Genomic DNA, 14,491 nt, shown 5'->3' on the forward strand with positions numbered 1-14,491 from the left:
TTGGATAAGCGTCGCCACATTTAAGAGTTAGTTCAACTCAATTCACGTTCAACTCAACCGTTCTTTGTATTACTTTTTCTGTTTCTTTGTGCTCGTCAGCCTCACGCCTTCAAAGTATAGATCGCCGATTCACGTAAGTCAGTTCGATGTAAAGTCCGCACTTCGAAGGGCCGCGTAAATCATGAGCAGTCAGCCATTTATTTCGGTTCACTTATCCGATTTGAAGGTTTGAACTTTCTTGTGTGAATCAGAACCAAGAATTAAGCAGTAAGGTAAGTAGGTATGTACTGTATGCCATTAAAGGGATATCTGTGGAAGCTCACTCAACTTTATTTGTTTACAATAGACTCTTCAGCTTACGTTAAGTACCTAAGTCCCGGGAATATCTTTCAGAAGAATTTCGAGCTGCTTCTGGCTTCCGAAATTTCTCGCCTATGAAAGAAATATCGTTAACAAACAGCCGTGAAAAAAAATATCCAGTTGCTATTTTTCTTGTGTAAAACCCACGTTCTCAATTATTTCAGCCTCGAAGGTTCTGTCAGATGCCTTTTTATCAGGCGCTAGGCCCAACATCCTTTAAAAGGAAGTTTAAGCAATATTACATGTATAAATGTGGTCTAACAAGAAAACGAAGCCGATCTGTAAACACGCCAAGGTTCTGCCAGACGCCCTTCAGTTTATCGTTCACAAGGCCCAACATCCTTTAAATATTACAAACATAGTCCCACAAGAAAGCCGATCTGTAAATACGACAAAGCGTCATTTCAATTACTCGAAGACGTAATAAGCAATCGTTTACTTACTAGCATTGTTAATCGTATTTTCTAAATGTCGCTGACAGATAAGGTTAATCGTCAGCAAAATATGACTTGTGTCACTTTAGAGAGAAATTAAGTTGCGAGTTGCAAGTTTGCGAGTTGGCCTGGTTATTAAGGAAGGAGACTAAAACTATTTCATTAAAAGATATTTTGGCAACATTGTTGACTTATCTAGAGCGGTCATCGGAGATGGTCATTTGTACAATGCCCGAGAAATATTACATGTGATGGCGGCCATGAAATCGTCTTCTCAAGTCTTACTTTCAAACAAAATCAGCTGGATCTAGCAGTATTTCTTGCTTTTTTTTTTTTTAAATAAACAGTTATTCCAATCTCGCTTGTTGAATTTGAAATTATTATAGCCGCTGAGTTGGCACTACGCTCCTCGCTACAGGCTATTTATCACCTTACACCTGACCAACGCGCGCTCGTGAAATAGTCGTTAATCTTAAAAAAAGAAAAGAAAAAAACAGTTGATTTGCAAGTCGTAAATACAAACACTGCAACGTATGCGTGCAGTTCGAGAATACTGTTAATTCTTTTTATGAAATATTGAATTTTGTTTTAATTCTTTTTTCTTTAAGGAAGAAACCTTCAAATTAAAATGTATTTGTAAACCAACTATTGAAAATATTTATGAAAAGTAACGCCCCAAGCGTTTTATTATAAAATACAAGTCGTTCAGTTTGGCATGTGACGTTTATACTTCAGCATTTGAAACTGATAACAAAACGTTTATCTTACGTTCCCTCAGAAAAAAGGTGACCTCAATTTAATTTAATAGCATTGCACCTTAGACGATAGGTTTTCACTTGCTGCTTTACAATTACCATTCTCAAAAAGGTAGTTTGACATTTTTGTAAATCATGTCAGTGTTTTCGTCATATATTGTGCAATAAAATGTGAAACTCTTCCGTCTAAAGAATGACAAACAAAACGTTGCTCGTGTGTAAAGATGTGAGACATAAAGCATTGGATCAAAACCAGAATTAATTCCGTCTTTCCCTTGTAATTAACATTTCGTTTATTTTATAAGGGTGTGAACTGACAAGAACTGTAATTTGCATGAGAAAACTAAGACCTGCATGATTCTGGTAGCTGTAGTCAAATGTATTGAAAGACGCCAACTCGAAGATGCCTACCGGGCACTTAACTCAGAATGGGTGAAAGGAGTTTATGATCCTCAGTTGGAGTAAGTTCTCTGAAGCTATAAAAGCAATTTAATGTAAATTGCCTCTTCAACGAATTTCATGTTTTAATGTGCTAATCCGGATACTGTTCGCTGGCTTTTTAACAAAACAAAACATAAAAGCATCCCAACAACTACTAATTAAATGCTACACAATGTTATTTGCGGACGCTCTTAAGCCTCCAGCATTCGCGGCAAAACAATCGGCTGTTAAAATTAACATAACAAGGCAAGAAGGACTCGTTAATGGTTGAAAGTCATCAACAGGAAAGTAGCGTGGATTTTTAAAGCCAATCTTGTAGCGGTAAGATGAAGCTGTTTATTAGGAAAACTTGTTAGAGAAATTGAAGATAAATATTATATTGTAATGTTAAATTTAATTGCATAGCGCTACATAAATTCAGGATATTGTTATCGGTACAGAAAGGTAGAGAAACTTAGGTAACTGGAATGGAGGAAACTGTCTGGTGAATCGTATAAGAAAGGATCATTTTTTTGTACAAGGTTTCAGTTGATTTTAAGCATGCTACTAGTTGTTTCAAAACTCTAAATTGGGAAAGACCACATCGAGAAGACCGTTTGAGAGATGCTGAATCTTGTTCAGACCTGGATCAGTAAAATACTTGAGATAAAAAATGCAGACGGCAAGAATGATCAGTAGAGCAGTCAAAAGAGATCCAGAATTTTACTAATAAAACACTTACTATTGTTTTCTGACGTTCTTGTTGCCACCGGCATCGTCGTCGTCACTGCCGAGGGTCCCTCTGCTGACATGAGGACTGCGAAACATTTTCCCTACTAATTTTCCAAGTTTCTGTTTAAAAATGGTTATCCGAAACTTCTCTTATTTAAATCAATTGCCTACCGGGCACTTAGCTGCAAATTGGTGAAAGGAGTGGATCCTCAGTTGGAGTAAATTCTCTGGAGCTTTAACAGCAATTCATTCTAAATTACTTTTTTAAACGAATTTCATTTTTTAATGTTTAATCCGGATGTATGTTCACTGGCTTTTCAACAAAACAAAACAAAACAACAACAACAAAAAACACACCAACAACTTAGAACTAAACAGTGCACAATGTTACGTGCGGACGCACTTTTAAAATTTAAAAGCCTCCAGCATTCACGGTTAAACTGAATAGGCGGTTAAAATTAACATAACAAGGCAAGAAGGACTCCTTAATAGTTGAAAGTCATCAACAGAAAAGCAGCGTGGATTTTTTTAAGCCAATCTTGAAGTGGTAAGCTGAAAATTTATAAGTAAAACTTTTTAAGTAAATTGAAGATAAACTTTATATTGTGATGTTAAATTTAATTGCATATAGCGCTACTAATAAATTCAGGATATTGTCATCGGTACAGAAAGGTAGAGAAACTTAGGTAGCTGGAATGGAGGAAACTGTCTTGTGTCTTGTGAATCGTATAAGAAAGGATCACTTTTTTGTACAAGGTTTTCGTTGATTTCTTAAAAACATGCTTCTAGTTGTTTCAAAACTCTAACTTGGGTAAGACCATATCGAAAAGACCGTTTGAGAGATGCCGAATCTTGTTCAGACTTCGATCAGTAAAATACTTGAGACAAAAAAAGGAAGACGCTCCGTAGAGCAGTAAAAAGAGACGAAAACAAAAAGTTGGGTATAGAAACAGAAAAACAATTTTTTTTACCTATATTTTCGGTTTATATAATTTATCCAACGTTTTTGTTCTTGTCCTCCTTACTGCCGTAAGAATTATTATTACCATGTATAATTTATTATTACTTGTTGTTTGTTCGTTTGGCATCGCAAGCAAGTTTAAGTTAGTAGAAAAAGAAAGTCATGGATTTCTTCTGCATATGAGCCTAATGATTTGTCATTTGCAATAATTTCTGTTTAAACATCAGTTCTCTTTGGGTCGAAAAAAGTCTCGCATAATGGAAACAATACTCGTAAGAAATCAACCCTCAACAGAAATTTTATAGAAAGGGAAAAGTTGAGTTAACAACTAGAGCTTCATATCCCCTGCTAAACAACCATGTTTCAAAATATAAATTCAGTGCATTGAAAGGATAAAAGATACAAAAATTGAGTATTTCATTCAGCTCAACCGAAACCAGTAGCCAAGATTATCTCTATTGTTACGAATTCTTGAAAGGCAAACCCATTACCTTAGCATTGAAGACGGTTTGTTTAGTTGGATCATAATAGATTCTTTCATATGCATATGTGACGCTTAAGGTGTTAAATAAAATATCCTGTAGAAGTGCAGTGAATCGCGACTGATCTTCTTTTTTTGCAAAATATATGTATTTAAAAAAAAAAAACTCTTTGAGAGGGACTCAGAGCCTCCTTAATTTTTTTGCAAATTTAAGGTGGTTCTGAACCTTATGCATGGAATATTTTTTTATACTTTGTTTAATTAGTTGAATCTAAACATGCTAATTACAGCTCCATAATGAAAAAAAATGGGGCCACCGAGCTCGTTTTTAACTCGTGAATGCAATGCGCACATGCGCAATGAACGAGTTATAGCGATGGCTGACTGTTGACTTGGTTGGTTGGTTGGTTGGTCGGTTCTGTCGTTAACTTTCGAGCGTGCGCAGTGAATGAGTTTTAAATTCAATTAGTGGAAAAACACGCCAACATTTTTTGTTCACGGCGCATCAGGATATTCTTATCCAATATGTAGAGAATAATTTGACGATCATTTAGTGCAAGAATGGAGATTTTTCGTTAAATCTGGGCAAATTTACAAGTTTTTTTTAGTTTTTCAGAAAGTCCGGGGTCGTAAACTCAATTAGTGAAAAAACAAAACAAAAAAACAAACAAACAAAAAACGTGAAAATTTTTTTTCACGACGCATCAGAATTCTCTTATTCATTCTGTAGAGAATAATTTGACAATCATTTTAGTGTAAGAATGGAGATTTTTCGTTGAATCTGAACAAAGTTATAGGTTTTTTCGTTTTTTCCACAATGTACGGTGTCTTTTAAGAATTAAAAATAATTTAATTAAAAAATAATTTAATTTAAAAGTAATTGTCGGCATGGACTTCGAATAAACATAGTGGCCTTATTTATTGTAGGCCTCACTGATTCTTTAACCTATCCTCCCTTCACGATTGAACTAGCTGAATCGTTTTAGTCAGAAAGAATGCGTGATATTGCGTTGCGCAACTTGAAATTTTGCCGCCAAAAAATATTTCTCGCCAGAAAATGTCTTCAGCTGAAAGAAGCACTCTTACTAACTGAAAAGTTCACTGCTAGTCATAACTTTTTGCATACATGAAAACTCGACATATTTCGTCATATTTTCCTTCTCATACAAAAGTATTACATCAATTAGATTAGTTTGCAAAAAGAACTAGTTTTGCTGTCAGTTTTCACACGAAAGCGGAACGTGCCATGTCACGCATCAGTGACGTCGTAAACAAAATTATGCAAATTTCTGGTAAAATGAACACTTTAAGATCTTGTCAGCTTTCAAAAGGAAAAAATGTTTCATTTTCGCAATTTACAACTGGTAATTTATGGGGAAGCAAAAGGAAGCGGTCGATAAATAATTATTATTTAGCAAGAGCTTGTCATATTTCATTATTTTTACTTTAGGATTGCGTGGATTGAACTCCAAAGGAAAAACTTCACGCATTTATGTCGGGCATGAAATGTAATGCGATACTTTGTTGAACAGATTTCCCTTTGTGAGATCGGCTTGAAAAACACAAATCTACCTGGAAGTTAAAAAAAGTATGCCCTACAGTAATTTTGTAATTTTAATTCCCCAAAAAAACTTCACTTGCCCATCGGGCAGGTGATGGTCAGAATCCACAAGCCCGATCGCAAAATCCAGTAGCCCCGGACTATCGGACACTAATTTGCATGACGTAGCTGCACATGGCGTGCTTCTATGAACTTTGAATAAAAAAACACGTCATTTTTTTTTAATCGGTGCATTAGAATAATCTTATATAATCTCTAGAGAATAATTTGACAATCGTTTTTATAGTACAAGAATGGTTATTTTTCGTTACATAAACGGGCAAAGATATAATTTCTTTTAGCTTTCAAGGAAGTTTCCGTAGCCGTCTAAATTTTAATTACTGGTGTGTCATCTGCATTCACGAGTTGGCTCACAGGAGCCTTTGATTGAATTATAAGCACTTAAAGTTAAAATTAGGGGTGTTTTTGACAGGTCATGCTATTACTAAGGTAACCTATTTTTTTTTCGAGAAAATTACCATAACTTGTTTACCAATGTTGGCATTTGTTTGATATCATTATTTTTGTATCAACTGATAAAGAGTGGTAGCATATTGATCCGTCAAAGTATAAGTGCTAGAAAGTGATGGAAACCGTTGTCAGCCAACTCAAGGAAGGCCTTAATTCTCATTCTCTTCAAGGCTGTTGACTTCATTTTTTACTTGTAAAGGTAACGTTAGGTGTCTTCCACAGACAGGGCAATGAATGTATCGGATCACGAGACCTTTGCTCAATGCTAGTGCCATATCACAGAGCCACCCAGAGTATTTTGTTAAAAGCCTTTAACAGTTCCATTTTTTTGGTAACAATAAGTACCAGACTGCTAATAACTTGTAAAGACAACTGAAGAGACCGGGTTTGATCTATATGAAGACCAAGTACATTCTTTTTTTTTCCAATGTTAATTTTCAAACTTTTGAAAATTAACATGGTAAAAAACAAACCACATCACCTGGATTGCCCACCTCCAGCCCCCCCTCCCCCCACCAACCCCTGCAGGCACATAAAATCCTTGATCCTCCCCTGGAAAAGCACCGCTTTCCAGTATTGTAGAGTTTTCCAACTTTCGGACATTGATTCCCTTTGAGACTCTGGTGTGATTCCCACATCAGAAATGCTGCGGTTCAGCCGCTCGATCGGATTCTATTGGTCGCATCCTCAGCAGCTGGAGGCATTTTATATTAACAACCTAACACCTTCAATAAATGAGGGATTTATTTACATCCATGCGAAGAGTCTCTTTGTCAGTTCCAAACTTGTAATCGCATCGGTTAAGGTCAAGAAACGTACCTGACGGCCTACAAAGCCAAGAATAGGGAAAATAAATTTCCAGTGTGCAAATGGAACGTTAATATCCGTTCCAACCTGTTAAACCAGAAAAAAGTGGAATACCTCTGTTATATCCTAGCGCTCAATTTCAACCTCAACTTTTAGCTAAAGTGAAGGGTCTAAGGTTTTCAAGTCTAATTGTTATGTTTCTGACAAACGACTTTTCCTGAAACATTATTCTCGCCCTTCTCCTTGTAATATTAATGCGCCTTTCAATATCATGGAGACTCTGAAGTTCAAAATTCAGCCAATTAACCGTTACGTTTTTCTCTGCCGTCAATTACTGCAGCGGACCTCTAGAAAAAACAAAAACGTTTACCTCAGCTTGGTCAAAAGGTCATGTTTGTGTGCTGTGATTGACATATTTCGATCCACTTTGTCGGTTACTGTATTTTTTGCGGTATGGCAGTTGTCGCCTTAATTATGATTGACAGCAGTAAAACACGCAAATCGTTAGTGGGGTTGAGGTTCAGGGTCCGTATGCTGTTGAAAAGCGCAGTAAGGATTACCTAACCTTAGTATCCCAACAGCTCAACCATGAATTTTAAAATGAATCAATCCATTTATATATACTTAGTGGAGATGTGGTGGTGCAGAGGCCTGCCTTTGATATAAGAATCTTGAAACTGTAAGCTATTGTTGCAAGTGGCAAATTACTGGTTACCGCGATTGGCATCTCTCAGCGGCTGGCCGAAATAATGAAACTAGTCAGGTTATCTAGATACCTAAAAATTGTCGATCATTTGTGGCATATTTCCAACATTTGTTATGCTGCTTCTTTTTCTCTTCAATAAACATATCATGCCGTGGTCATATCGGACTGCATTTAAACAATTATTGCTGCAGTAAAAACAGGAAATTGATATTTTACTCCCTTGCTATGAAGTGTGCCAGTGGCAATTTCTAGAATCAAATTATGCGCAAGAAACCTATTTTATGGAAAATATCTAAGGAAACTTGCAGAGGAATCAGTCAAGAATAGAAATAATAAGTCGTGCCCTCCCGAGATTCCTTTAATCCGGTAGCCAATATGTTTATTGATAAGGTAAAGTGCCAAAAGAATTTGTTTTGATATGGAACACTACATCTAAATGTTGATTCAGCTACAATCAATTTCAACACAACTGTGCCTTGATTTATGTTTCAGGTCCAGCATTAAGCCTGTGAGTGTAAATCATTGATTCATGTGAGTCGATCACTAAATGTTAGGCCAGCATTTTCGCACTAAATCACATCAAACACAGACACGAATAAGGCATGGTCATCTCGTTTTTTGATAACCACTAATGCCAATAGTCACGCTACAGAAGAACAGTACACGTTCTAAGTATTAAGGATCATGACAAAATATTTTTTCATAAATTATAGGCATTTTAACCTTCTAGATTAAATCCAAAATTTACATAACTTACTAATACCAAATTAAGCTTCACCTTAGCCTAAACAAAAGAAAATTTAAGTTAAGGTTAACGAAATATGCCGCCCGATGACCTCCAACTGCGAAGAACAACTGTCTGTATGTACCTGACTGGCAAGACAGTCATGCGTACTTCCAAAAGATTAACTGAATGTGATGATACCCGCCTACAATCCCGACACGTCCGAATTATCAGACAAAACGTGTATTCTATTACGTGAGGAAATACACAAGAAATATTCTTTCAAGTTCAGATTTTTGAGAGTTCCGGCAACCGATCATTTTTATTATTTCCTCAATTTGTTTCTTTAGAAAAATTAGCATAACGTTTTGAGAAAATCACGGCACCAAATACGAAGGGCAATTTCATAAAACGCCAAATAGTTTGTAGTTTTGAAATGGCAGTCGGCTTGGCCCAATATCATCTGAAAGGATTCTTAAAACTAACATTGTAAATGCGCTCCTCCAGTAACAATGAAACATATATTTAAATATTTCAAGGTTTTCTTTGAACCTTCCTTTGAACTTTACTTTATAAGCCTTGTTCAGTAACGTTGGAGTAAAGTTATTTGATCATAATTTCTGAATGTAGCCGATATATAAACTTTGTCATGCAGCAGTGCTAGTATCAGTTGCTAAATGTAATCAAGTGTTACTTAAAGGGGCAGTGTCACCCATTTCTAGTGTCACTTTAAATAGCCAAAAAAGATATTTCTATCGATGGAAAGGTTGAAATAATGATTCAGTATTGTTAAAAATAACCCTACTAGGGCACAGAAACTAGGATCAATCATCTTTTTTTGCGGATGGCTAGGATGGAAATGGATTACAACTTGAAAAAATTGGCCAATTTTTTCAATTTCATCTCGTGTATTTTCAAGAAAATGCTAAAACTGATTATGATTTATCTTTTACTCGGAGAAATCATTTTATATTTTCCTTCCGGTGCTCTAATAGTGATTTCAAATCAAAGAAGAGTTCTTTGTCAAATATTTGAGCAGTTTTGTTCAATACACAGCAGAATCTTCGTGACAGTGCCCCTTTAAGTTTGCAATGTATAAAGTCGACGTAGCACTTATAGATAAATGATGTGAAGGGTGATCCACTTAAGTTTAAAATCCTAAAGTAACTTCAATATTACACTGTTTTAAAAAGGCTGGAGAAAACTAACTTATACGTTTCAGTATTTTAATATAAATATTTACTTTTTTTAAAAAATAATAGTAGGTGGTGGGAATTCTGCCCGCGAGAACAAGTGCCATGAAATTGTTGAATTTTTCAAACATTCATCTAGGAACAATTTGGCGTGGTCCGTTAGTGGTAGATGAATGTTCTTTTAGTGGTTTCGATTACTTTTCCTTCACCTGTGGCACTTCCTGAAGTTTTGGGGAAATCCAAGATGGCAGATGCAATCCATTTGGTAATCATGACGTAATTACCACGCAATATGACGTCACCACTTCTCGTTGTGGAGCTCAAAGGAAACATCTTTGGAAGTACTACTTATAATCCAAATGGCCTTAATATTAAACAAAAATTGCTTTAATAGTCACTTCCCCCACCCCCTCCCTCCCCGTCTAGATAGGGTTAAGGTTTATGCGAATAGGCTATTTTACAGTTCTGTACTAAGTGACCTGGTCTTGGATTGGAAGCGAGGCTGGGAGTGACCTTGTTTTGATACAAACCTCACTGCTTTTGATATGTAAATGCAAACTAGTAAGCATAAGAACAGCATGATCTACATATGAAAAGCAGTGAGGTTTGTATCAAAACAAGGTCACCCCCAGCCTCGCTTACAATCCAAGGCCAGGTCACTTAGCACAGGACTGTAAAATGGCCTATTTGCTAAGCTACTTTGGACGTACATGCCAACCGCGCATCGCAAATAGTTAAAACGGAAACCAAGAGAGGTTGACTTGAACAGTAATTAATAGTTGTTAAAGACAATTGAAATCGTCGATCTTGGTGTATTTTGATTTCTATAAAAAAGTTGATGTCGTTATAAGTTTAAGTTCTGAACCACGTATAACATTTTGAAGGGAAAACATGTCTTAATGGGTAGTGACTCGGTAACTCCAAGGCCTTCAAAAGTTTCTATGAACAGGGACATGGAGCTTTACGTTAGTTTACTTGTCAAATATTCGGGAGATTTTGCCTTTAAAATTAATCACAAAAGTAACTAGGGCCCGGTTCATACGTCGAACTTTACATGAGCCGAACCTAATCATTTGGTTCGGCGCATGTAAAGATCGACGTATGAATCAGTTAGGATCGACAGATTTGTATTTGGGTCGACCCGCCGTTCTATTCGACTGCGCCAGTCGAATAGAACGGCAAAAGTTCGACTTCGATTCAGACGTCGAACTTTTCATGTGCCGAACCAAATGCATACGTTATGTATAAATTATATAAATTATATCTATCCCAGAGGTCTGCGCGTTCCGTCGACTTGGCATGCGCAAAGGACTTCATTCTGAACAAGATGGCGGGAAAAGAGGAATGAGCCTGTTCTTCTTGTTTCGAAACAACTGAATATACTTGTCTGAGATGCGAAAGATTAATAAAAAAAAAAAAGGATCTATTCTTGAAGTACACACGCACTTCAAACCGACAGAAACTTTTCAATACAGGCTATATCAAAGGCGAAGCGTCAAGACTTCTCAGAACAAAATCTTCAAAAACAACATTTGAAGAAAACATTACTCTATTCAAACAGAGATTACGCAATAGAGGTTAACTCGATAACCTTATAATAAAACTCTTTCAGAAGTCAACCTCCGCGAAAGAATGTCGGCACTACAAAACAAACAAAAAACCGGCAAAAACATTTTGAAGTTTGTTATGGAATATCGCCCTTCTTTGCCTAACCTTAAACAATTCAGATGAGTAAATACAGGAGGCATAATCAGGGATGGAGACCGTAAGCGTGGGGTCCACGCTTACCCATGAGTTGTACCAAAAAAAATCTATTTTTAGAAAAATTGCCCCCCCCCCCCCCCCCTTCTCACGTCATAAACCCGCGTGAATACACGCAAATTTGCGTGGGGCTACTACCTTATATGTGACACGGAAAGCAGCTGAGAAAAAATTCACTAAAGGTAAAAAAGTCCTTACCTGTCTGAGTACATGTCCGTAGAGTGTAAGCTTTTTCATTCATTTAACAGTAGCAACGTACGCAGCGCCACTGTTTTGGCGCCTTTTTGACTTTACTGTGAGAGTCATGTGATCAATAGGCCGCCTATTCCAACTTTTTCCGTCTTCTTTCAATTGTTACCTTTTCTTTGTGAGAGTCTAATTCCTTAAATGTGGGCATTGAGGAGATATTCCCTGGCAGAATTTTAAAATTTGGACGCCGTTTTGAACAGGTGGAAAAAAATTTCAATTTCTCCACTCGCGATCCTGGCCGTTTACACGCGTGCGCGCACGCGCGTATGGCGCAATTTTTTTCTAAAAATAGATTTTTTTTGGTACAGTACATGGGGACAGGCCCACAAGTCAAATTGGCATCTCGTTACGGTCTCCATCCCTGATTATGGCTCCTGGTAAATGACACTTGATAGAATATCTGCCTCTGCTAAGGGAGATCTACAAAGACCCTTCCTTACTTTCGTACAGAAAAGGGAGATCTTTGAAAGACGTACTCGTGAGAATAAATTAGCAGGTCATATTCTTCCTATCTCGCCCAGTAGGAGCCGTGTTTGGCCTGTCTTTATTATTTTACCAAACAAGCTCTTCCATGTCAGAATTTATCTTTCCCGCCATTTTAGATCTTGTTGAGTAAAAACAACAGCCGCTGACCACGAAAATCTTTTTCTCACTTTAGCTTTAATTAAGTTCGACTTCAGTTAGGTTCGACGTCTGAATCAACTGCCGAACTTAATTATTTGGGTCGACCTTAATAGGTATTAGGTTCGGCTCATGTAAAGTTCGACGTATGAACCGGGCCTAGGAGACTTATTAGTGTCACTCTCAAACAAAATTGTAGGCATTTTTGTTTTTCAGAAGGTGTAAAAACGGTAATCAGATATTTTCCTTCTTCTTTCTTGTATTTTCACCACAAGCTTCGAATATCGATATTTTATTTTCCGCTAGTGTTCACACTCAACTCGAGATCTTTTGACATATTCAAATATTATGGCTTCTTGGATTGATAAACTCGTTCAGGGGTAATCATTCGGAAGAAGAAGCTTCAAGGAATACCCGACAGCTTAAACAGTGAAAATCCGAGAGTTTTACGACCAAGAAATAACGCTTTAAGGATGCATATGGTTTTCTCATGGTATATGGTTATCGTTTCTCAAAATGAAAAGGAATCTGCCATCATCACAATTCATCACCGGAGCCACTGACGAAAACGTTTGATCGCGACTGGGAATCTACCTCTGGTTTGATTGTGAATTTGTACTGAAATTTTTTAACTGAACGTGTTCAGTTTGGGTTTAAATATTCACGCAATTTTGTTGCATCGCTTTGCGTGTTGCTGTCCTTAAAAATTGTACGCGTTCGGTTTTTAGACATAAAAACGGCCCATATGGATAAATATTTCATTTAGGAAAGGTTTTTGACCTACGCAATCGTAAAAAAGCCCCAAATCTTCGAGAGCGGATCAAATGCCCCAATTGATACGAGTATCAAATCACCAGTGAGATCAGCGGTTAATATAACAGGGCATGAGCAAATGCACCAAAATATGACCAAATAACTTGCAGCTTTATAGTCTCCCCTTCTCTGCTAGAAATTCATCCATGAAGTGGCTCACAGAAGCCTTTGATCTCAGTTAGGCCACCGTCTTCTTCACTACTGCAATCCCTTACATATCGTCATTTTCCGTTTTTATCCAAAGTTATTAAAAATAAAAATAAATCCCAATTTTAAAGTGTTTGGCTAAATTGCTTCAAATCAGTGCCCAGCGTTAAACAGTTTGATCAAAGCATAGTGTGATCAAAGAAATTTTTTGACGGTGTAAAATGGCCGCAAAAACGACTTTGCAGAATCCAACAACTTTAATGCCTTTCAACTTCTTTTCAACTTTACAGGATACCTGGCAAAGAGCAAAGCTGAGGCAAAATGGAATGTATGTACACTTTTTACTTTAGGGATTTCACGACTTATTGGAGTCTGTGAAGTGATTCACTTTTAATTAGAATCTTTCAAAAGTTACATATTTGCGTTTTCTTAATTTTGGCTCTAGAACCGAGTTTTTGTTAAATTTCTTAGGGTTTTTTGATTTCACCCAATGAAGTTTTGATTTTCAATTGCTTCAGGATTCTGCCCTTTTAAATTGTCCGTTTCTTTATCACAGGGAAGAACTTTGGCTATGATATTTACAAAGAAATCAAAGGAGAAGAAGAATTTAACAGGAAGATGAAGGAGGTAAATACGGTAAGAAACGTACAGTTATTATCATATAAATATTATATAAATAATAATGTTACTGGTCTGTTGTTGCTGTTAATGTTTCAGATTTTTTTCTTTGAAACATAGACCCTCAATTCCAATTTGCTATCTTCTTTGCAGAAATATTTATTCTAAACAACTCTCCTACCACATAGTGATTTTCCGATATAACGTCCTTTTACACCTCGTTGAAGACTACAATTTGATTGCCTTATGTGTTTTCTTATGTTGAAAAAAGGAACCTCCAGTGCACAAGTCATTGAAAGCATAAAAGTAAAAGAACTTGTAGTCATTCCCATTGATCTCCTCTTTTGCTTCTTTCCCCGTCATATCTTCTCTAGCGGAGTTGCTCGTTTCGACTTTTACCTTGACATCATAACATACCCCTTCTCACTACCCTTGCAATGATTCCTTGCCTCTGGTGATAGAATTGGTCTTTAATCTTTATCTCTGTAAAGTACGTTGGCACAAAGCACTGTTTGATTGTCACGATTCGACTCGGATGCAAACTACACTGTGGTTATTCCTTTGGGGATGAGTTTTCCCCTTGAACAATACTCCTTGCAGTCTACTTCGCATTCAAGAGTCCTACTCCAATTCCATGC

General features: G+C 36.8%; 1 protein-coding gene and 1 long non-coding RNA gene across 2 annotated transcripts in view; both read left to right on the top strand.

Annotated features, from left to right (window-relative positions):
• The window catches only part of LOC146465492 (uncharacterized), a 168,288-nt gene that overhangs the window by 63,701 nt on the left and 90,096 nt on the right, over nucleotides 1–14,491 (top strand). The window lies entirely within an intron of this gene.
• The window catches only part of LOC146465498 (allene oxide synthase-lipoxygenase protein-like), a 31,744-nt gene continuing 17,262 nt past the window's right edge, over nucleotides 10–14,491 (top strand). The window contains exons 1-3 of the mRNA XM_085128388.1: nucleotides 10–133; nucleotides 13,526–13,563; nucleotides 13,792–13,871. Coding sequence (XP_084984514.1) covers nucleotides 13,557–13,563; nucleotides 13,792–13,871 — 87 coding nt within the window. The 5' untranslated portion in view covers nucleotides 10–133; nucleotides 13,526–13,556. The remainder of the gene's footprint in view (nucleotides 134–13,525; nucleotides 13,564–13,791; nucleotides 13,872–14,491) is intronic.

The sequence above is a fragment of the Pavona decussata genome, unplaced genomic scaffold, assembly GCF_977016875.1.
Source record: "Pavona decussata unplaced genomic scaffold, jaPavDecu1.1 SCAFFOLD_156, whole genome shotgun sequence".
NCBI classification, from domain to species: Eukaryota; Metazoa; Cnidaria; class Anthozoa; order Scleractinia; family Agariciidae; genus Pavona; species Pavona decussata.